Source organism: Loxodonta africana, chromosome 2 (assembly GCF_030014295.1).
Source record: "Loxodonta africana isolate mLoxAfr1 chromosome 2, mLoxAfr1.hap2, whole genome shotgun sequence".
Taxonomy (NCBI): domain Eukaryota; kingdom Metazoa; phylum Chordata; class Mammalia; order Proboscidea; family Elephantidae; genus Loxodonta; species Loxodonta africana.
This window is the reverse complement of record NC_087343.1, coordinates 169405197-169428216: the sequence shown is the minus strand read 5'-3', so window position 1 is coordinate 169428216 and position 23020 is coordinate 169405197. Positions and strand designations below refer to the sequence as shown.

Genomic DNA, 23020 nt, shown 5'->3' with positions numbered 1-23020 from the left:
CACAAATTTTACACACTAATCATATGATCTCCAAAACGTGCTAACTCCTCCTAACTCTAGGCCTTTTCTCAATCTGTTGCCATTGTCAAGAATGCTTTACTTTGAAGGGGTAAACTGCTGTTTTTGAGCCTAGGGAGGACAGTCTGGTAATGCAGTTTATTGTGGGCAGGGCACCCATCTTAGCATGGCCTATACCATAAAAAACTTACAGATGCTTAAGAAATATTTGTAAGTTGAAATGGGTAGCGTTGGTGGAATCCGAGCTGAATTCGTATTTACTCTTGTTTAAAATAATTAACATCAAATTCTGTTACACAAAAATGAAATATACTCCATAGAACATTCTGACAAATATACTCCATTGACTATTTATTACAGTCAAGTATGATGTTAAAAAAAAGGGCATTAAAATACAAGTATTTATTAAAATGCTGACCATTTAAACATAAATTGAACCATACCAAATTCATTTATTTTTATGAAATGTGTTAATGACAATCAAGGAGTTTACGCATAAGGCTGAACATTTTTAACATTCCTGGCCTAGATGAGAAGATTGTGCTCTCTCACTAGTGACTCAGGAAATAGAATACACTTCCATTACAGCTGCTGGTATGTGGAGACAAGGCTAGCACCAATGACTTGCTGAACTCTAGAAAACAAGCATGCAGTGCTCCTGTGCTGCTCTCGGTTCCAGGAGACAAAGCCTGATCCAGCGTGAAACTACATGCAGTGTATGGAGAGAGATGGACAGAAGGGGCTCACGGTGGCTGGAAGAGTGAAGGGACAGTAGTATGCACACATTATTCTGACCTTAAAACACAAGTGAAGTGAGGCAAAGAAGCAGGCAGGAATGCTGATCCATTCCAGGTCTGCAATTCTCAAGATATTTATCAAGGTAGTTGAAAAAAAAAAAAGTTGGTAGGAAATATAAATGCTCCCTGGGCCTTACTCAAGAATTAAGCCATCATAACAGATGCAACTTCAAGGATAATCAAACTGCGGATAAACTCAAGTCGCATATTGGCTCAAAAGATGCCTGTTTACCTGATTTCAGCTGGTAAGCAATCTATAGAGATTTTTAAATAAATATATTTCACAAAGCTACCACTTCATTTCATAAGGACAATAAGGTTCATTAAATCACAATATGAGACAAAATTTATAAATGAGATGACAGAACTATTGCAAATACATTTTGCTGGATAAAGGTATTTTTCACTAAGTATAAAATCCAGTGAGACATAAGAATAATTAAACCACAGTCATTATTAAAAGGCTTTAGGCTGTATTTTAAGTTCAAAAGGTTAAGGATTTTACAAAAAGATAATATCGGCTGTTAGTTATATATGAAGAGTATTTGATTAAATACAGAAAATATGAAGTGTGGTTTCCTTCCTCTTAAAAAGTAGCTTTAGAAAGTAATACCAACTCTGATTAAGTTTTGACTTACTAATCCTGTATCAACGGCACCATAACCCACAAAACATAGAAAAAGTAAACCGGTCATTTTGTCCCCCAAACCAAGACACGGTTGTTTTTATAATTTATCAAGGATATATAGGAGTAGGTTATATTTATTATGATATAGTACTCTGCAAACTAATTTTTTTCAGTATTTCCTATATTTTTCAAAAGTCCTATCTCCTAAGACTTTGATCATTAAATATGTCCACCTTAGAGTCCTGAACACTAATTTCCACCATGAAAATAATACGGAGTAAAACCATACTCTTTAATGTGATAAGCTACATTCTAAAAGATGATCTCAAACCTGCTATACTGAGATGGGGCTGGAGGTACCATGTGAAGATCTGAGAGATATTAAGGGGATATTGACAAATGATTTTATTCTTTTTTTAATTTTAATTTTTTCAAGAGAAATGCTGAGGGAAAGATGTATTCTGTAATCTAAGGTATGTTCAAGAACCTCTGCTCTCATAGCCCAATGTGTGAGAGAGTTTTCCTTAAAGAAACAGGTCTATGAGCCAAGCCAAGCTTTAGCTAAATGATTGGTAGCTTTTGTTTGGCTCTGGAGGTTTCCATGGAAACAGCCTGAGAGACAGAAAAGGCAGCATTATCATCTTTATCTGTTGTTATGGATTTAATTGTGTCCCCCCAAAATATGTGTTGTAAATCCTAACCTCTATGCCTGTGGTTATAATCCCATTTAGGAACGGGTTGTTTTTGTTATGTTAATGAGGTAGGATTAGGGTAGGGTGTGTTTTGAGTCAATCTTTTTTGAGATATAAAAGGTATTAAACAAGCAAGTGAGCAGAGATGGGGGAAGGCTGATGCCAAGCCACATGGCGATCTCCAAGAAACCAGGAACCAAGCTGAAGAGACAAGGACCTTCTCCCAGAGCTGTTCGGGAGAGAAAGCTTTCCCCTAGAGCCAGCATCCTGAATTCAGACTTCTAGCCTCCTAAACTGTGAGAAAATAAATTTGTTTGTTAAAGCCACCCATTTGTGGTATTTCTGTTACAGCAGCTCTAGATAACGAAGATATCTGTAAGGCCATCTGATAAAACTGCACATTGATTCATTCATGCTATCCAGAGCAGATGTATTACTTCTGATAAAAAAAAAAAAAAATTTTTTTTTTTTTATAGGCCTGGATAAAGGCAGGGATGAGTTCTCCCAGATGACACTTTGAATTTCCTGCCTTCCTCCATTTAAAACCTTAAATTAAAATCCTGATAAAATCTCCTCTGAATATTTCCCTTAGGAACCTCTAGTTCAAGTAATGCTTCAATGCTTAGAAGCCAAATGAAGAAACTTGAAGCACCAAATGTTGCTCCGTTGCCAAGTTCTTAAAATTATATGGCACCAAGCTTCCTGTAGTTGAAGAAATTATTCTGAAGAGTTACTTACAACTCCATTACACCAGATCTCAGCCAGGCAAGAAATGCTATCTTAAGTGTTTATTATACACAGTTGAACCAGGTGGCATCATCCATAATTTTCCTTCCTCTTTATGTTTAGATTATATATATGGTGGCACAGTGGTTAAAGTACTTGGTTGCTAACTGGAAGGTCAGCGGTTCAAACCCACCAGCAGCTTTGTGGGAGAAAGACACAGATGTTTGCTTCTGTAAATATCTACAGCCTTGGAAACCCTATGGGGCAAACGCTATGCTTTTATAGGGTCGCTATGAGCTGGAATCGACTTGACGCCAATGGGTTAACATGTCACATACTATTATCTAATCTTATTTCAGGTAGTGACTTCTCAGAAAGGCCACAGAAGCATCCCTACCTCAGAATCCTGAATCTGATGTACATAAAAATAACAACAAGCTCAACAACCATAAACCAAACAAGATATGGAGGCATGCAACCTTGAGCACCATATTTAAGACCACAAAGGGCAAGAGTGTAGGCAGGGGTCTAAAGAGGAATCTAGGTCTGGGTTTTTCCCTGGGATGGGATCCCAAACACACAGCCCACTAGTAGAGCCCAGTACTTTTAAAAAGGAAAAGCCTGAGAAATTGTATTAGCAGAAATGCCAAAATCCATGATTTACCAGAGACAGACTGGTTTCTTATTTGACACCATTTCTTATTCTAAAGTTATTGAAGACATTATTTCTTAGGAACAAACTACTAACTTCGGGAGGCCAGTTGGGAAATCAGTGAATGAACTTCAATGAACTAGATAAATGATGCCTCATTAAGTTAAAAAGACATGATATACCCTCAAATAGGACCAATTTACTCATGGTAAGTAGTTTACTAATGAGCAGTTAGCTCTCTGATGTGTGCACATACAACTGAATGCTCCATAAGACAAAACAGCTGAAAAACGCACATACATTTACCCATTATGGTACTGGTACGGATATCTAAATCACAGAAAAGTCTCAGCTTGGTCCCTTCTATAAAAGGGGACTTAAAGTCTCAGGCAGGGTTTACTTGAGATGTGCTGAAGAAGTTAGAGTGTCAGAAACAATTTAGATATCATCTAATGCAAATCCTCCATTTTACTGATGGGAAAATGAGGCCTCAAGAGAGCTGTCAGACCTAACCAATGAAAGAATCATGACTAGAAGAGAAGCCATGGGACTCCTAATTTGGTACTTTTCGCATCTTGTTTCTCTCTCAGGCTCCGTTAAATCTTAATGCCTATTTTATCATTTACTCTGGAAACCCTGGTGGCATAGTGGTTAAGAGCTACGGCTGCTAACCAAAAGGTTGGCAGTTTGAATCCACCAGGCTCTCCTTGGGAACTCCACGGGGCAGTTCTCCCCAGTCCTATACGGTCACTATGAGTCGGAATTGACTTGACAGCAAAGGGGTGGGGGATCATTTACTCAGCCTTGGGGGAAATGACTGAGATAGATATCAGATAGGAAAAACGCTGCATTTTTACAATGATTTTGGCAATTCATGTTCTGATGTTCTGTCAACAAGGGAGAAAACCCTAGTCATTATTTGGTAAAATTGTTATTCCCTAAAAACAAGTTCCTTTTCTGAGAGTTGTCTTTTTTGTAGGTACTGGCATGGTTCACAGCTGGCAGTTTTCATATGCTCCATCTTTGTAGTTAGAGTTAGATTCAGCAGATCCCACATTGTCAGATGGGCTGAAATGGCTGCTGTCTTGAGAATCAGTATCAATACTTTTAGTCTCTGACTGAAGATGGACAGAGACCTGAACCGCTATCTCCTGGCCTTGCTCATTCAGAGAACCATCATCTGAATCTCCTCCTGGTGAATTACTCCGCCCCATCTCTGGGTTAATGACATAGATGCCACCTTGAGCATCCAAGGCAGGTCTCTCTTTAATTCTTTCTCCCATGTCATCAGGGTCATCCACTCGCACAGCTTCAAACATCTCCTCAACAAAGGCCCGGCAGTTTAGAATAAGAGGTGGCAGAGGAACACTTCTTGCCAGTTCTTCGATGTAACGAGCAAATTCCATGGTCTTAAATTGTGTGACTTTGGCAAGCTCCAGGGTCTTGGCTGAGGTGATGATGGGAATGCGTTTTGCAATCTCAAAGGCTTTCTGAAGTTTCTCAGCTCCTTCAGTTCTGAAGAATTCATTGATGGCTTTCTCAGTCTTGCGAAGATGGCTACTCATCATGCACAGCCTTGTGACATTCAAGATGAGCGTGATTGTAAAGGCAATCAAGCAAACAATCATGTAGTAGACACTCATGTCTCCCGAGGTGAAGATAACACGTAGGGTGACAGAATAGGAGGCATGAGTTGGAGAGGTGACGAAACACGTATAGAGCCCACGGTCATCAAAGGCTACGCTGGTGATATTCAGGAAGTTATCAGAAACCAACCATTTTCCACCTGATAAGCCAACAGAAATTTAAAAAAATTATAGCATAAAGAATACTGTTACTAAAAATGCCAATTGTCTGATCAATATTCCACCTCTTCATGAAAGTACTTTAAATTTAACTCATCTGTTAGGATTTACTATTTGTTTAAATCATGTAAGAAAGGGCAGATTGTAATGTTCTGAGTCAGAATTTAACTAGCCTGGAACTTAAAAAGGAAATCAAGATCTTCCTTCCTGACACTAATGATCATCATAGCTACCTTTTTACTCCTAGATATAAAAACCCTTTCGGTGAAAATAATGACTGTAGGACTAACCTTTATAAAAATGTTTATATGTACATGTGTGTGTCTATGCCACCATCTCTACCTATATACTTTCATACACTAGCAGGACATGCATCGAAAATGAAAAACAATGGTTATTTCTGGGGTGACAGGAGTAATTTTTATTTTCTTCTTTTTATTTAGCTGTATTGGTTAACTTTCCACAATAAACTTACATTAATAAAAAACAAAAGTTATTACAAAAAAAAAAAAAACCTAGCAATTTAACGCATCTTTTCAATTACTAAGTGGCTAATCTGGCATGCCTTGCACATGTTAATTTGTTTTGCTAGGAAAGACTTGTTGATGACGATCTTGATTTTCTGGCAAGAGTAACTAAAGCAAACGCCAAAAGATGTGTCTCAGAAGTCAGGGTAAATGAACAGCTTAACAAAGAGAATAAAGTTGCCATTAAGATATCTATGCTTCTGTGTAAAGCCTAAGACATGCTGCGCCTCTCCCATTCGGGAAACACGTATACAATAGTGTACAAGGGTATAAAAAGCAAAGTGCATTGGCCACTTCCTTGACTCAACATCCTTCAATAACTTGGCTCTGTCTGCACAATTCTCTCCTTTGTGGTAATTTCCCAAAGTACTCTGTGCTTTAACATGGAATTCATTCAAAGATGAGATGGATGGGCTAACCTGGGGTGTGAGTGAGTTTTTATGACTATAGCTGGTGTCTCTGGGGAGAAAGGGTGACTGCTTGTTAAGTATCACTCCAGTGCCTAATCTTCAAAATCTCTTTCGTCCTTGAGATTCTATGGTTCTGGATTATTTCAGTGGCATGTACATTAATAACAACTCTGGATTTTCGCCATTTTTATCATCATCAAAATTCATTTAAATGCTTTATATTTAAGAACCATCACTTCGCTAATGCAAAAAAGAGAAAGATAATATGTAGTATGAATACAGCCATTATTCCATATGCTTCTGTTCTATGAACTTGGGAACTATGAAAAGGATACCCTATGATCCAAGGTATTATAAACTTCACAGGCTCCCATTATCAACCACTGTACAACTACTACCTAAACTCTCTAGCTTGCTTGCTGATAATAGCTCAAGATTTATGAACCTTATACTAGACTGACATGCTCTTTAAACTCTTCTCACTTGAGATTCATAAAATCTAATACAATTTTCCAGAGCTGCTGCTGAAAGCATCAATGATAGATGTTAGTGGTTTTCAAAGTAAAGACAAATAGGAAAATGAAACTGCCATTCCATTTGGCTGATCTCGTCCTAGCCTGCAGCTTTGTTTATATATCAGCTGTCTATACCAATCCCATTGATTGAATAATTCAAATTTTAGTTGTGTTTGGTCAAGATATTCTAGAGCCAGAGAGATGAGTCTAGATGAGTCTAGTTCAGTGGGTCCCAAATGTGGAAACCCAAATCATGTTCAAAATATACATTCTGGGCACTACTCCAGAGATTCTGATTCAATAGGTCTGTATTTTTAACTAGCTGATGGGAACCACGGATTTAGCTTGGTCTTTGCTAATCCATTTCATTCCGAGACACATATACAGATGTCAAAAACGGTATTAGAACAGTGATATAGTTAGGTGAACGAATGTCTGAGGAGAAGAGGAGGGTGCTTGAAAAGGAGGCCTGGATGAGATAAGGAAGAAAGACAGGGGTAGTCTAAGTCGACAATACCTGTTGCTGTTGAATCCATTCGACTCATGGCAACCGCATGTTTTACAGAGTAGAGTTACTCCATGGGATTTGCTTGGCTAAAATCTTCACAGAAGCAGATCATCAGGCCTTTCTTCTGAGGCACCACTGGGTGGGTTCGAACCCCCAGCCTTTAGGTTAGTAGTTGATCGCAAACTGTTTGCGCCACCCAGGGACCTCAATAGTGGTTCATCGGGTGAGTGAGTGAGTGGATGGGAAAACAGGGCTGTAAGCATTGTGGAAGGGCAAAGAGGGCAGATAGGAATAAAGGAGGAGAGGAAAAGACAAGCAAGCTGGATAGTTTTGTTCAGCCTACCTTCTCAAACTGTTTTGACAACTAGTTTGTAGATTCACTGACAAGTGCATGGAAGAAGAAACTCATTATCATTTCAATGCTGTTTCTTCAGAGCAGTGTTTCTCAAAGTGGGATCAAAGGCTAACTTCAGAAGAATTATCCAGAGCGCTTGTTATAGATATGGACTCCTGAAGCAGAAACTTTCGTGGGGTGCCTGGAAATCTGCACTGTGACTGATACTTCTTAAGCATTGTATCAATCATAAAAGTCACAAACTGTTTGAGAACCAATGCTTTGGAATGCACTTGCCTAGGGACAATGAAGAAACCCCAGCTACACAGGAGCTAGATGAACAATTCAGACTCAACCTTAACTAGTTTTGTGCAAAAGGGAAGAGGTGACGTTCTAAAATAGTGCTGTCCATTAGAAATACAATGGGAGCCAAAAAAGTAAGTCATGGACTTAACAAAATTTTCTAATAGACATATTTAGAAAAAGTAAAAAGAAACAGGTGGAATTAATTTTAATAACATATTTTATTTAACCCAATATTTAAAAAATATCATCTCAACATGTACTCAACTCACTAAAACAACATGTAGTCAATATAAAAAGATTATCAATGAGTTTTTAAAATATATTTTTTCCATACTAAAGCTTTGAATTCAGTGTGTATTTTACATACTTACTGCCCATCTCAGTTTGTACTATCAACATTTCAAGTGCTCAATAGTCGTATGTCTACTGCGTTGGGTAGCGATCCTATAGGACAGAGTAGAACTGCCCCATAGTTTCCAAGGAGCGCCTGGTGGATTCAAACTGCTATCTTTTGGTTAGCAGCTGTAGCATTTAACCACTACACCACCAGGGTTTCCCTTTATTGGACAGTGAAGTGAAAATTATCCCTAAGGAAAAAATTTCAGAAGGCTCTATCTTGGACCCAATAGCAAAATTCAGATTAAATAAGAATTTAGTATTTTAATTGAGCTTTAGAGAGATCTTTTATTTGTCTTTGGCTTCTTTATTCTGGAGTTACTTAAACTTATGCCAGTTTGCAGCAATTCTTATTCTGTTCTAACAACTCTAACTCTTCAATCTCTTGGTAACCAGTTATTCTCTTTGCAGAAGACTAAAATGTTTAGTGTATATTTCCAAAGGGAATACCATTTGCTTCCTTTTCTGTTTTCCATCCTAATAAAACAGCTAAAAATCCTTTATATTTCAGGAGGTTAGACTATCTTTCTAACAAAAAAAGATAAGGGGGCCTTTTCTGAAAGTGTAGCTTGTGGGGATCGCAGAATTTAATCTTCATCCCACTGGCTTTTCATGGTGATTTCTTTTTGAGGTGTTATAACTCAAAAGTACTCATTAAACATATCTAACAAAATACTGGGTAAGGAAATAGTGTGGGTTCATTGTGTTTACAGGTCCACAAATAGAAAAATTAAATAAAAACCTGTCAGGAAGTAGACCCTGGTCACATTACAGTTAAGTTTGTGTGACTTTGAAGAGTAGCTCTCCTGTTTTTAAATAAAGTAAGGCGTAGAATAGAAAAAAATAGCTAGAAGGGCCTATGGAGCTCCTCCTCCATGTTCTTCCAATTCTCAGAAGGGCTCAGAGTTTTCTGCATTAATCTCTCATTTTAAAAACATCCTGGATTTTCTCCAACATTTGTAGTAACGCGTTTCAGAACAAATTTTTTTTAATTATGACAATTTACCTAAGTCTAACCCAAACACTTCCCGCTGTATTGTCACAGGGCCACCATACTGCGCCATTCACACTGTGGTCTAGTGAATGGTGCTACTGCAAGTGAGCAGTGCACAGCTTGCCCTGCTGTATGCAGCAGCTCTGATGTAGTCTACCTTCAGTGAAGAAGGAAACCAACTCACAAAAAGGAGGGAAAACAGCTCACTGTCAACATGTGAATACCTTTTTTATTTATAACTATTCTTTATATTTTTCTTCTTCTGGCAAGGAATTAAAATTGTTTTGCTTTTTCTGATAGGTTTGCTACTCCATGACTTTTAAAGGTTTTAACTCTTCATCTTGGTACCTCATCTTTGAGAGTTCTTACTGAATACACCGTGAAACCAAGAAGACACCATTAGCAGGAAATGAATAACCTTGATTAATTATATCCTAGCACAGTTAACTCAAGGAGCCCTGGTACTGCAACTGTTAAGTGCTCAGCTGCTAACCAAAAGATTGGTGTCTGAACCCACCAGCCACTCCTCAGGAGAAAACATCTGGAGATCTGCTCCAGTAAAGATTTCAGCCTCGGAAACCCTGTGGGGCAGTTTTATTCTGTTCTATAGGGTCGCTATTAGTTGGAATCAACTTGATGGCACACAACAACAAAAACAAGTTACCTCTGCCTCTATCACCCAGTTGCTGTCCTCTTGAGTTGCACCAACGGACATCTTGATGATAGCTAACTGTGAGAAGACACTCGATTGAAATATTAGCTCCCTCTTTGGCTATGATGACATCATCACCTGAATGGGAACATGCTGAGAGTTCAAAGCTCGGCGGAAACGATGCGTTGGAAGAACTGTGATTTGCTTCCAGTGGGGCCGTTTGGTTGGAGCCTGCATCTTCCAAAACAAAAGCAGCTGGCACAATAACACTTACCACCAAAGTGAATAAGCAACAATGTGGCTTCATGGGAAAATGTGAGAAAATCTTGTTTGGACTTGGAAAACTCAAAAGTTTCTGTACTATAACAAGATCACAGTGGCAAATTTATTGTTTGATATTGAAGTTTTCTGAAAAAGTGGTAGATCCAGCTGTACTTTGAAGTCTCGAATATTAAAAGATGTGAGTGGAGACCAACCTAAAAGAAAGCCAGATAGAAAATTTAACCAACCAAGACTCATAATGGGGTGAAAGCGTGTATGATTTAGAAATGAACAGATGTGAAATTGATTAGGATAGTGGATGCTGACGTCAGGGAGCTGAATGAAAAGCGATATAGAGAAAATACCGCTTAAAAATCTCAAATAAGAACGGGGAAACAGCACTTAATAAGGCAATGGCAGACCTAGATCCTGGTCCTAGCTTTGCTACTAACTAGTTGTATGACCTTAGCAAGTAGCATTCTCTCTGGGCCTCTGTTTTCTCATTTGTCAAATGAGGGACTGGATGAGACAATCTCTAAGGGCTCTTCCAGTTCTGAACTGCTGTGATTCTATTTCACTCTGACAAATTCTATGCAACAGGGCGCCAACGCAGGCTAAAATATTTAGCTTAACGATCCTGTATTTCAACCTGTACCATTACCATCTGTTGTTATATCAATAATGTAAATCAACTGGTACATCATAATCATAACCGTGCAGCTCAAAATTTGAGTATTCAAGTACATGGATATATCAGATATAAATAATGCAAGGACACTGGAGATAGTTCTTTTGTTTTTGTTTCAACATTAGAAAAAAAATTGCACTTATTGCTATATATATATATATATATATATATATATAAAATTATCAACTCCTGAGACTACAGAACCCCCCTCTTGGCAAGAATGTTAGTAAAAAGAATTTTCCTTTAATAGTTTCTTCAATACCAAGAGAGAAAACACAGTATATCTAACAGTTTGTAAGAATACCAAATTCCAGCTCAAAGTCTGTAAAGTCAGCTACTGAAGGAAATGACATCTTAAGTATCTAGTTGGTAGAAATGTGATTATAAACCCACAGGGGAAGATTGTCAGACAAACTTAAAGGGGGCAAAGTATCATGAATAAAATGCAAAATAACATCCCAGTGTAAGAGTCTATGAGATTTTGACCATCTTCCTGGTGATGTGATCCCCCTTTTAAATCACTGACTCTCAAAGAAAATTTTCAACGTCTATTTCTATAAAATATGGGATGAAATGCCTAGTTTTATTTCTAATCAAGGCCCAAGATAATTAGTTTTGGAAATGGCATTTACTCTCCCTTATACTTACACGAAGGCTGCTTAATCATAGAACGTAAAAAGCAATGGATCATTATATTTTCTCATTAAGTTCCTCAAAGTCTGAATTACAATAAGTTCTAAATGTTATTTAATTTTCACTAGTCCTTGAAAGGATGTTTGAATGATGACAGTAAATAATTTTCTAAATCTTTAAAATTTAAGGATGGACTATTTAGAGTAAAACAAAGAACTCTGGTCATACATGATAAATCAAACACATATTTATCTCCATTTCTTCCCCAAACCCCACGAAAATGACACTAAAGGAAACAAAGAATTTGAGCACTGGAGGGAGTTCAGAAATGATGTTATTTAACCTACTCACTTCACAATGACTTGTTCCTTAAGAAAATGCTGTAAGTTAGTAGGAGAACCTAGTTTCTCTTTTCAGGACGGGGTAGGGGGTGGAAACAATGAAAATAACATTTGCTGAATGACTACCATAAGCCAGGCACTCTGCTACGGGCTTGATATGTGTAAGTTCCTGAGTTCCTTTTCACTATAAGATGTACAACAATTGGTGGACACGATTCTGTCCTTTATTCTAGACTAGTGGTTCTCAGTGGTGATAGGATATGAATGTGCTGGAAAAGTGCTCCAGGTTATTTTTCCTGCTTTTCCCCCTTCCCCAGGCCTTGGATAAATGGTTTATGTGGAGCCCTGGGGGTATAGCGGTTAAGAGCTATGGCTGCTAGCCAAAAGGTCAGCAGTTCATATCTACCAGCTGCTCCTTGGAAACCCCATGGGTCAGTTCTACTCTGTCCTACAGGGTCCTGTAAGTCGGAATTGACTTGATGGCAACTGGTTTGGTTTTCTTTTGGTTTGGTGGGTTCATCTAAGTCAGTGTTTCCCAAGCTTTATTTATTCCTTCTACTGTCATGTTTTGTTTTTTGCTATATTTATGTGCCATTTTAGAAGTCCTGGTTGCACAGTGGTTAAGAGCTTGGCTGCTAACCAAAAGGTTTGAATCTATTAGCTGTTCCTTAGAAGCCCTGTGGGGCAGTTCTACTCTGTCCTATAGGGTCGCTATGAGTTGGAATCAACTTGAGAGCAGTGGGGATGTACCATATTATTATTCACTTATTCTTTTTCTTTAGATCAATTTACTCACAATCATTTATTTTTAAAGATAAGCTTTATACCCCTTCATTGGATAAAGGTAACTGTACACAAAAACAAAGCAGTGTTATTAACTTCTAGAGGTACTGCTGCCTGATAAAGGCTTTGAGGTGGAGACCGGCTCTCTTTTACAGGCCAACAGCAGAATTGCAGGTGGGCTTTCAAATCAGAGTAGGAGTGTAAACTGAGTGAAGATTCTTGTTCAAAATAAAGAGGTCAAAGAAATGAGAAGCTCAGGAGTAGTACAGATCACTTGTGGGGATAGAGATGTCCCCACAGTATTGAGGGAGCAAAGGTGGAAGAAATAGGAAACAAGAGAAGAAAAGGACTTACTCTCCCTGGCAGGAGATGTAGGAGATATGGAAGCATGAACAGCCTCCACATGAGCAGTGTCCCTGGAATCCCTGCTTTATGCAGCTTCTCTGAGCCCAAGCCCACCCTCCTTTCAGGGCCTGGCTCTTTTTCCCACATGGATCCAGGGTACACCTCTGGATACTAAATGGCTTCCCCTGACCTTCCACAGCCCTCACCACCTACACTAGTCATTTGGCTCTGGTATATTGCGCTATACTGGTAGACAGTATATTCATTCTCACCTACGAGCCCCTTAAGCACAGGCACTACATTTTTATTGTTATTCCTCATAACCAGCATTTGCTTGATGTATATTTATAGATGAAGATTAGTTTAAATTTGATAAAGTATGTGATGGAGCTTTGTAAAGCGAGGAATGTTATGCAAAAGGGATCATAATTATTCAAAGCAACATGCAATTACTGAGCACCTATTATCTTCTCTGAGACAAAAAGCTCCAATGCTAACAACTTCAAAAGATCTTAAAGGTATCTACCTAAAGGCACTCTTCAAATGAGCCCCTAGCCCCCTAAGTTTCCATTTACCATATTGTCCTAGAAGATATGAATGGGAATAAAAGATCACCAATTCCAGAGCTTCCAAACCAGGTTGAATATCACAATCACCTGGACAGCTTGTTACAAATGCAGATTCCTGGGTCGCCACCTCTGATTCAGTGAATCAGAGCCTCTGGGTTTCAGCCTTGGAATTTATGGCCTTTCATTAGCTCCCTGGGTGATTCTGGAAGTGAGTCTGTGGATTGGCACCCGGGGACCACTGATACAGTTCCTAGTTTCCTTTGCAACAACTTGCCTAATGGTGGTTCAACTGTTTGACAGATCCAATAAGAGAGGACTAATCAGTTACATTCCACTGTGTATTCAGATTATTCTAGAACAGTGTCATTGTAGGCCTCTGATAAATGCATTGGCAGAGAGGTTCATAGTACCGACTCTGGAGTTAGATTTCCTGGATTCAAATCCTGATTCTGCCTCTAACCAGCCTTTTGTAAAAAATAAAAACAAAAAAACACAGCATGGGAGCAGAGTCTAAGTCCCTCCAACTTCACAGGGGGTAAGGAGACTCAAGATCAACAGTCCAGGGCTGCTTCCCGTAAGGCGGGGGTCAGACATGCCCTCTCCCTCTGCCGTCTTTACCAATTCTGACACCAACCATCCCTTCCATAGCACTCTACTTCTCTGCCGGGTTCGATAATTCATTGCAATGGCCACACAGAACTCAAAGATAATACTCTGGATTATGGGGTTTATTAGGGAAGTAACAGTTACAAGTTTGGCTGAGGAACACTCAGGATACAGTTCTTCCCTCACAGCAGCCTCTTCCCAGCTGTGGTCACAGGCATGCCTCTCCCTGGCCCTGGGCCTCTGCCCAAAGGCATTTATTCAGCTTTCTCTCTGTGGGCCAAGAAGCCCACCACGTCATCTCCTGCTGCAGGGTCTCTGCCTCGGTTTCTTACTGCCTTCAGTGTTAACAGCTTTCTGTTTGTCTCCTGGTTCCAGGAGGTTCTCAGCACAGGGATCTGGGGTCCAAAGGATGTGCTGGCTCCTGGCTGCTCTTCCTTGGTGGCGGTAGGATCCTCCCTCTCCCACCTCTGGGATGGCTCATTTCAAACCCAGCAGGATGACAAAACTGACCAATCCCTTTGGTGGGCCACAATTACCCTATCACATAGTCCCGCCCAATCACTTGGGTGGGAGTTACAAGACCATGCCTAGAAAGGCCACACAAAAGTGATCCATTGCACCACACCTTGCAACTTTTGTTAATGATTTATTCTGACTCAGTCCCCTCATCTTTAAAATGGGGGAAGTAACAGGAAGGAGCCCTGGTGGCAAAATGGTTAAGCACTCAGCTTGCTAACTGAAAGGTCAGCAGTTTGAGCCCACCAGCGGTTCCACAGGAGAAAAGACCTCGAGATCTGTTCCTATAAAGATTAAAGCCTAAGAAACCCTATGGGTCAGTTTTACTCTGTCCTGCAGTGTCACTGTGAGTCAGAATCAACTCAGTGGCACAACTCACATCCTCAGAGGATTATCTGAGGTCTGAATGAGACAGTACACGTGAAGCACAGAGTCTCGCAACAGTAATCACTGAGTACGTTGACGTTATTACTGTTGTTGATGGTTCTTTCGGATACTGTGCTAATGTCTACACCTGATAGTTAAACCACTATTTAAGATAAAAAACACTTCTACTCAGACTACCATGCAATCATTTAAAATGCTCGGGGGAGGGGAGATACCATTATGTAATTCCAATCTTTAATTTTAAATTTCACAGTTTTCTTTTTCATTGCAAATATATATTCTGTTATAATATGGATTAAATAAGTACCCATAATCTGTTACATTATTTTTCTGTGTCCTGAGTTTTTGGTAGGGAATCTTTCTTGGGATCTACCCAGCCTATGTCTGCCTTTTAGAGCCTTGCCTCTATCTTCTCGGGTCCAGGAGGAAGCCAACCCATTTGCTGTCTCAGCTAATCCGAATTGTTGTCCTTGCAATTTGGAATTGAGACACTTGTGGATTAATGGACATTTAAGAGGACATCTAGGAGGCTGAGGCAGCCAGGTGTGAGCCACATACAAGAAGCAGAAAGAAACGACAACAGAGATGGCGGTGGGGGAGAGAAAAAAGAGAGGAGGGGGAAGTGGAACAGAATAAGACAGAGACTCACACATGCTGCCCTGCCTCTTCACAACATCCTACTTCCTAGCTCCAATATAATTTTTTTGAAAAAACATAAACATCTTTACTTAATTTTATTTAAAATTAAAATCACAAAAATGAAGACTGAATGCACAAGCAAGAAAGCGGGTGGGAAGATGGCTAGGTAGGGAAAAAAAGGGCAGAAATAACTGAACTGTGGCTATCACTGTTACTACCCGGCAGTCCTTGCCAGCGATCTCCAGCTCCTCTCTTCCTTATACACTGGAATGTGGCAAGCGTACTGCCTCTGTGGCCAAGACTTGTGGCTTCTGTTCTGTGCACAGCACAGCTAACCACTAGAAGTTTAGAGAAACCTATAAGACAGGGTCTAGAAAAACACAATGAACACCCTTCAACTGCTCTTAGATCAAGGGTGGCAGAAGTAGCCTGATTTCATGCGGAAGAGCGACGCATCCTGTAGCATCCTTTTATGTCTAGTCAATTGAGGCAGGCTGAGCCCAGCCACTTCATACTCATTCCATGGGCATCCTAAACACAAAGGACTCCTGATCTGAGCTACTAAGTTACTAAGAGACAACCCCTTGTGAATAAGGCTGTTGAGCAGTTGTGAGAGAAAACGCTAGCAAAGGCCTGTGTCCAAGAAGATTAAGAGAAGCAGAGAATAGAGTGACAGAACAAACTGCTCCTGAGATCAAGGATGCCCCTGACATATCTCCTTACACTACATCTCCTTTTGCTTAAGTCAGTTTAAGTGGGTTTCTACTATTTGCAACAAAAACTATGAGGATTTTACTCTTTCTGGCCTAATGACTTTAAAACAGCTCAGGTAAATCAGGGCCCTTCATGCACAAGGTGATATACCAGGTACTGCAAGGGATGCTCAGGTGAACAGGACACTGTCCCAGATTCTCAGGAGTTTACAAACCATCCTGGAAAGCAAGGGCAGAAACATCTAAATATATATAAGACAGAGTGAGAAGTGCTGAGAAGTATAATTGTGCTGTGAATGCAAAAGAGAAATGAGAAATTTACAAATTTTTGGAACACAATTCATTTTTAAGTTTGGGACTTGCTATAATAATTTCATGCCTGCTATTTTCAATGCAGCAACTGACGTTGGTAGCAAAAGAATAGCTTTTGAGAAGGAGAATCGAAGTGCCACTTTCCTGTAAATAGTTAAAAAGGGCGATGCTATGCTTGCAGATGAAGTTACTCAGAAGAATTTCATATTACCTTTCTTTGACATTAATAACAGGTAAGTTATACTCAAGTTTAATGGAACTCCTTTTTCATCTTTTAGGGAGAATAGAATGTAAGCTTTGCTAGGATCATGAATAATCAAAAATGCAGATGATTTTACCCTAAAGAATCATTCTGAATATTGACTAAATTATTTAAAAAAAGAAAGAAAAGAGCCTATAGCTGTCATCCCTAACAGACTGCCTTACTGCCGTTCCTGCCAACTTCTGAGAGAAGGAGTATTTCCATTCTGTGCCAATTCTCAACAGAAGTAAATAAGGAAGTAATGTGGCTGACTGCAGTTCTGGTGGCTCAACATTAAGCTGGCTGAGGAAATTGCTGTTTGCAGAAATAGCTCGGGAAGAACTCAAAGAGGGGGGATGGGGGTGGGGAACTAATGCCCAGATGGTACTGTTTTTTTGCACCAATTACACTCAAATATTAATTGCTTCATTCTCCATAATTAAACGTGTTCCAGGCTGTATTTACAGCTCATCCACTTGTCTCTGCCTGTACTATCACACTTGGAAAATGGAGGCGCTCCCACACACCCAGCACATAAACGGTCAAAGTGGCATTCTGAACAGGCAAGGGGGAGAAAAGGCAAGTAGCACTCCTTCTCCTTTGCAAAGAACAAACAGAAAACTTTTCCGCTTAGATGCAAACATTATGATACAGATCTGTAATATAAAAACAGGTTAGTAATACTCAAACAGATATCACCATTTTCAGGGCCATTTTCTTAAAAGTTTCTAATTAAAATGGTCCTTATGCTCCCATCAGTATCTTGGAGCATCATGTACCTCTTAACTGGCATTTGGGCAGTCTCAGCTCAAGCTTCAGTGTATTTTCTGGCCCAGTGAAAAACATCTTCTGTATTTACCTTTATTGGAGCTTTCCTTTACTCAGGGTTATTTCAGTTATACCTGTGATTTTTATCCTACTGGATATAAATGATAAAGACATCAATGTAACAGACTTAGATTTGTGATCTCCTCACTCAAGTTTTTTTTTTTTCTTTATAATCTGAAACATCTCCGAGTATCTCAAACTCAGTATGACTAAAACAAAACTCGTCATTCTTGCCCTCAGATCTACTTGTCCAGCACCTGCATAGCTTAGATGGTAGTCAAAACCATTTTTCCTGTTTTGCAAAATCAGAATCACACAATCATCATGGTTTGGTGGTTAGGAACCTGGGCTCTGGAGCGCAGTGCCTGATCCCATTTCTGTGTGAGATCACGTGCTTGCTATGCCTTAATTTTCCTACCTGTTGAATAGTAACCACCTCACAGGGTAGATGTGAGGACTGGATGAGCCAATGGGGGTGATACAGAAATGCACGCTATTGTTATTATTAGTCTACCTCCTAGAAAACGTTTTTTAATTAAGCTCTACTAAAAAAAAAAAAATTTTTTTTTTTTATCCCTGCCTTAAGGAGCCCTAGTGATGCAATGGTTAAGTGATAGCTAACCCGAAAGGCTGGTGGTTTGACCCCGCAAGTTGTTTCATGGGAGGTAAGATCTGGCGATCAGCTCCTAAAGGTTACACCCTAGGAAACCCTATGGGGCGGTTCTACTCTGTCATATAGGGTCACTATGAGTCGGAATTGGCTCGATGGCACACAACAACAGCCCTGCCGTAAGTCACAGTCCTTTTATCTCACCTGGCTACCATCTGTTGCTGTTGTTAGGTGCCATCAAGTTCAGCTGTGACCCACAGCGACCCTATGTACAACAGAACGAAACAATGCCCAGTCTTACGCCGTCCTCATAATTGTTGCTATGCTTCAGCCCATCCTTGCAGCCATTGTGTCAATCAATTTCATTGAGGGCCTTCCTCTTTTTTGCTGACCTTCTACTTTACCAAGCATGATGTCCTTCTCCAGGGACTGGTCCCTCCTGATAATATGTCTAAAATATGCAAGACAAAGTCTCACCATCCTCGTTTCTAATGGTACCACACTATCCTTTCAATTTCTAAATGAGTCTAATTCCAATCCTACCCCTCTAACATATCACAGATATGCTCTTGGAATTGGTCCTAAATGCAAATCCAAGCACGTCACGGCAACTTTAAAATCTTTTCGTGACTTCCTACTATCCATGAGATAAATCCTCCAGGAACAGATTCAGGTGGTAGAACAGATGAACTAGATGTGCGTGAATTGCTTGCTGAGGGAGTCAAATCTGGCCTTTAGTTGCACTTCTGTAACTAATCAGCCAGGACCTCATCTGGACACTATCATTACCGTTCCTAAAGTTCTGGTTCCAGTTGCTCCTTTTGCTTGAAGCTTACTGCCTCTACCAACCAGTGTCTTCCTCTGGAAATACTACCCTCTCTACATCTTTTTTTGGTCTACAACATTCAACTTTAATTTCACTTATTCAAGAAGCCTTCTCACCTACACTCTCACCCCCACACTGTTAATTTTGGATGAGTTTCTTTGCTCTATCAGCCCCCTAGTACACTGAGGGTATTCTAGGACTTATCACAGTTTTCCTCCTGTATCAGTCATCTATCTGTTCAAAAGATTGTAAACTGACAGTGTCTAAAAATCTTCTGTCCTTGGCATAGGGCCACAGCTTGTGGCAAGTCCTCAACATTTTGAATTCAGACACTCATCAACTTGATAGGTGCCTGCTGCCAACTTTTTTCTTCTTACTAATTTAAACTTTGCAGACTGGAGTCTCAGGCAAAAGGAACAACTAGAACCAGGACTTTATGGTGAAAAGTGTAGCTGAAGCTTTGAAACTGCTGATGGAGTGATATAAAGTAATGCAACACAGCTTTTTAAATTTTAGTAGGCAGGACACTAGATTGGAGAATTTGATCTACGACTGGTTTTCTCAAACTATAAATTTTGGACTACCTACATCAAATCAATCTGTGGTGCTTGTTAAAGACACAGATTTCTTGGGTCCACTCAGACTTACTGATTTAGCATCTGTAGGAGAGAGGCCTGGGCATCTGCATTTTTATCATTCATCCAGTTTTAATGACTTACAAATCAAGTCCATATTTCTTCTGATTGTCATGACAGTATTATAGTTCAGCAATTTGCCAAGTGTGGTGCACAAAGCCCTGAGGGCTCCCTGAGACTTTTTCAAGACTATTTTCATAGTGGAAACCCTGGTGGCACAGTGGTTAAGTGCTACGGCTGCTAACTAAAGGGTCAGCAGTTCGAATCTGCCAGGCACTCCTTGGAAACTCTATGGGGCAGTTCTACTCTGTCCTGTAGGGTCGCTATGAGTCGGAATCGACTTGATGGCACTGGGTTTGGTTTGGTTTTGGTTATCTTCATAGTAATACTAGGGTATCGTTTGCCTTTTTCACGGTCATTCTCATTCAACATTTTGAAGTTTTACATCATGAGTGATAGTGCAAGAAAAAGAATATAGAAGTAGACATGAGAACATTAAGCCAGACATTAAAGAGATTTGTAAAAATGTAAAATAATGCCATTCTTCTCCAAACCAAACCTGCTGCCGCTGAGTTGATTCCAACTCATAGCAATCCTATAGGACACAGTAAAACTGTCCCATAGGGCTTCCAAGGAGCTGCTGGTGGATTTGAACTGCCGATCTTTTGGTTAGCAGTCGAGCTCTTAACCACTGTCACCAGGGCTCCACTGCCATTCTTCCCAAGAATTATTTCTGTTTTGGAAAATATTCTTCATAAAAATGTCCTCTAGGGTCGCTATGAGTTGGAATCGACTCGACGGCACTGGGTAATAAATTTGTTATAATTTATAAATGAATTAGTAATTATTTTTTAAAAGTTCTCAGTTTTGTTTTCAAAAAATGGTAAATATAATATATATAACCTACATTGGAGGTTCTCAACAAGTTTTAAAAGTGTAAAGGGATCCTAAGTTCAAAATGTTTGAGACCTGCTGCTATAATTATTGTTAGCTGCACTTTAAAAATGAGAAAATTAAGACAGTTAAGTGGCTTACCAAGATTCCATACATAAGTCCCAATTTTTATGCACCTTCCATTAAACCAAAAAAGCCCCAAGCATGTTGCCGTTGAGTCAATTCCAACTCATAGCTACCCTATAGGAGAAGGTGGAATTGCCCCATAGGATTTCCAAGGAGCAGCTGGTGGATTCAAACTGCCAACCTTTTGGTTAGCAGCTGAATGCTTAACCATTGTGCCACCGGTGCCCCACACCTTCCATTACAACAGAAATCAGAGGAAATTATCCATTTTATACTCTTAATTTTATTGCTTTTTTTTGGATTAGGCATTTTTAACAAGTTGATGCACCTAAATTTAGAGAACTACCCTTCAAAAGTAATGGAAATTCTCTGAGGGATTTTAGAAAGTGACAATTATTTTATTTGTACATCAAAATGATAATCCTGAAGGCATCATACGGCAGCATGAGAAGACCTGGGCTCTTAAAAGGATAAGTTCCCATGTTCCTTCCTCTCTCTGGGACTCAGATTTTTCACATCTGTACAACAAAGGTGTCTCTAATGCCTTTCTGGCTCTGTCAGTATGGGTTTTATGCATTCCCACTGCTCACAGACAACTGAAGAAATGCATCTTTCTGATAAGGGGTCTGGAGTTACCTTAAAATCATAAATCAGAGCATGTCATTCTTCTGCTTATTGGTGTGTGCCCTGGAGTTGACACCAGCTCATAGTAACTGTATACGACATTGCAAAACTGTCCCATAGGGTTTCCAAGGCTGTAATCTTTACAGAAGCAGATCACCAGGTCTTTTCTTCCATGGAGTGGCTGGTGGGCTCAAGTGACCCATCCTTCTGTTAGCAGCTGAGTGCTTAAACACAGCACCACCAGGGCTCCTCCTTCTTCTGCTTAGAAACTGTTATGGATTGATCTGTGTCCCCCCAAAAATATGTGTGTCAATTTGGCTTAGCCATGATTCCCAGCATGATTGTTCACCATTTTGTCATTGATATGATTTTCCAATGTGTTGTAAAATCCTATCTCTATGATGTTTGGCTTAGGGGCAGTTATGTTAATGGAGCATGACTCAACCTGCAAGATTGTGTTTTAAGCCAATCTCTTCTGAGATATAAAAGAGAGAAGCAAGCAGAGAGACAGGAGGATCTCATACTACCAAGAAACAAGAGCCAGGAGACTAGTGTGTCCTTTGGACCTGGGGTCCCTGAGCTGAGAAGCTCCTCGACCAGAGAAGATTGATGACAAAGACCTCCCCCGAGAGCTGACAGAGAGAGAAAGCCTTCCCCTGGAGCTGACACCCTGAATTCAGACATCGAGCCTCCTAAACTGTGAATAAATTTCTCTTTGTTAAAGCCATGTACCTGTGATATTTCTGTTACAGCAGCACTAGATAACTAAAACAAAATTCTTCAATGATTTTTCATTGCTTTCCAAACAAAAGTCAAACTCTTTCTCTCAGCTCATAGGGCGTACAGGATTTGGCCATTACCTAAGTCTCTTGCCTCATCTCCCTCCATTCTCACCTTGCCCTTACTGTTCCATCCATAATGGCCTTTTTCTTTTTTTCTTGATCTTTCTAAATTGTTCCCACTATATGGCTTTTGCATTGCTGTTTCCTCTGCTCGAAATGCTCTTCTACAGATCTTCCTGTGACTTACTTCCTCACTTCATTAAAAAACAAAACACTTCATTAGGTCGCATTAATTACCCTGTTTAATTTTCTCAAAAGCACTTACTACCATCTTGATAATGCTGTTTGTTTGTTGAGTTGTTTATGTTCGGCCTTGCCCCACCAGAATGTCAGCTTCTGGAGAGCAGGGTCTTTGCCTTGGTAGCTCACCAGTGTCCCCAATGCCCAGGGTACTGCCCGGCAAGTAACTGGCGCTAAGTAAACGTCCGAAGACTTAGCCCCTGCGACCCAGGCCACATCTTCAAAAGGGCAGCGGGTATCTCAGCCTTCTTCACAGCTGACCCCACCGCCGGCCTTGGAACCAAGCCTCGGTGCCAGCAGACCGAAGCCGCACTCACCTGATCGTCGCCGAGCTCCTTCCGGCTGGGTCGGAGACTCGACCCGGAAGTGCTCTCGGGCAGGCGAGGCTGCGTCTGCGCGGA

General features: G+C 40.1%; 1 protein-coding gene across 3 annotated transcripts; it reads right to left on the bottom strand.

The window, feature by feature from the left end:
* Positions 1 to 2579: 2579 nt before the first annotated feature.
* MFAP3 (microfibril associated protein 3) lies at positions 2580 to 23020 on the bottom strand. Of its 3 annotated transcripts, none has more exons than XM_023550896.2 (3): positions 22937 to 23020; positions 9973 to 10436; positions 2580 to 5299 (listed from the first exon to the last, which is right to left on the bottom strand). In XM_023550896.2, exons 2-3 carry the CDS (start codon positions 10265 to 10267, stop codon positions 4506 to 4508), a joined length of 1089 nt encoding a protein of 362 aa, XP_023406664.1. In that variant the 5' UTR covers positions 10268 to 10436; positions 22937 to 23020; the 3' UTR covers positions 2580 to 4505. The 3 variants fall into 3 exon arrangements, with proteins under 3 accessions (XP_023406664.1, XP_064134685.1, XP_064134688.1); XM_064278615.1 differs by lacking the exon at positions 22937 to 23020 and adding an exon at positions 22645 to 22930; XM_064278618.1 differs by lacking the exons at positions 9973 to 10436; positions 22937 to 23020 and adding an exon at positions 7288 to 9956.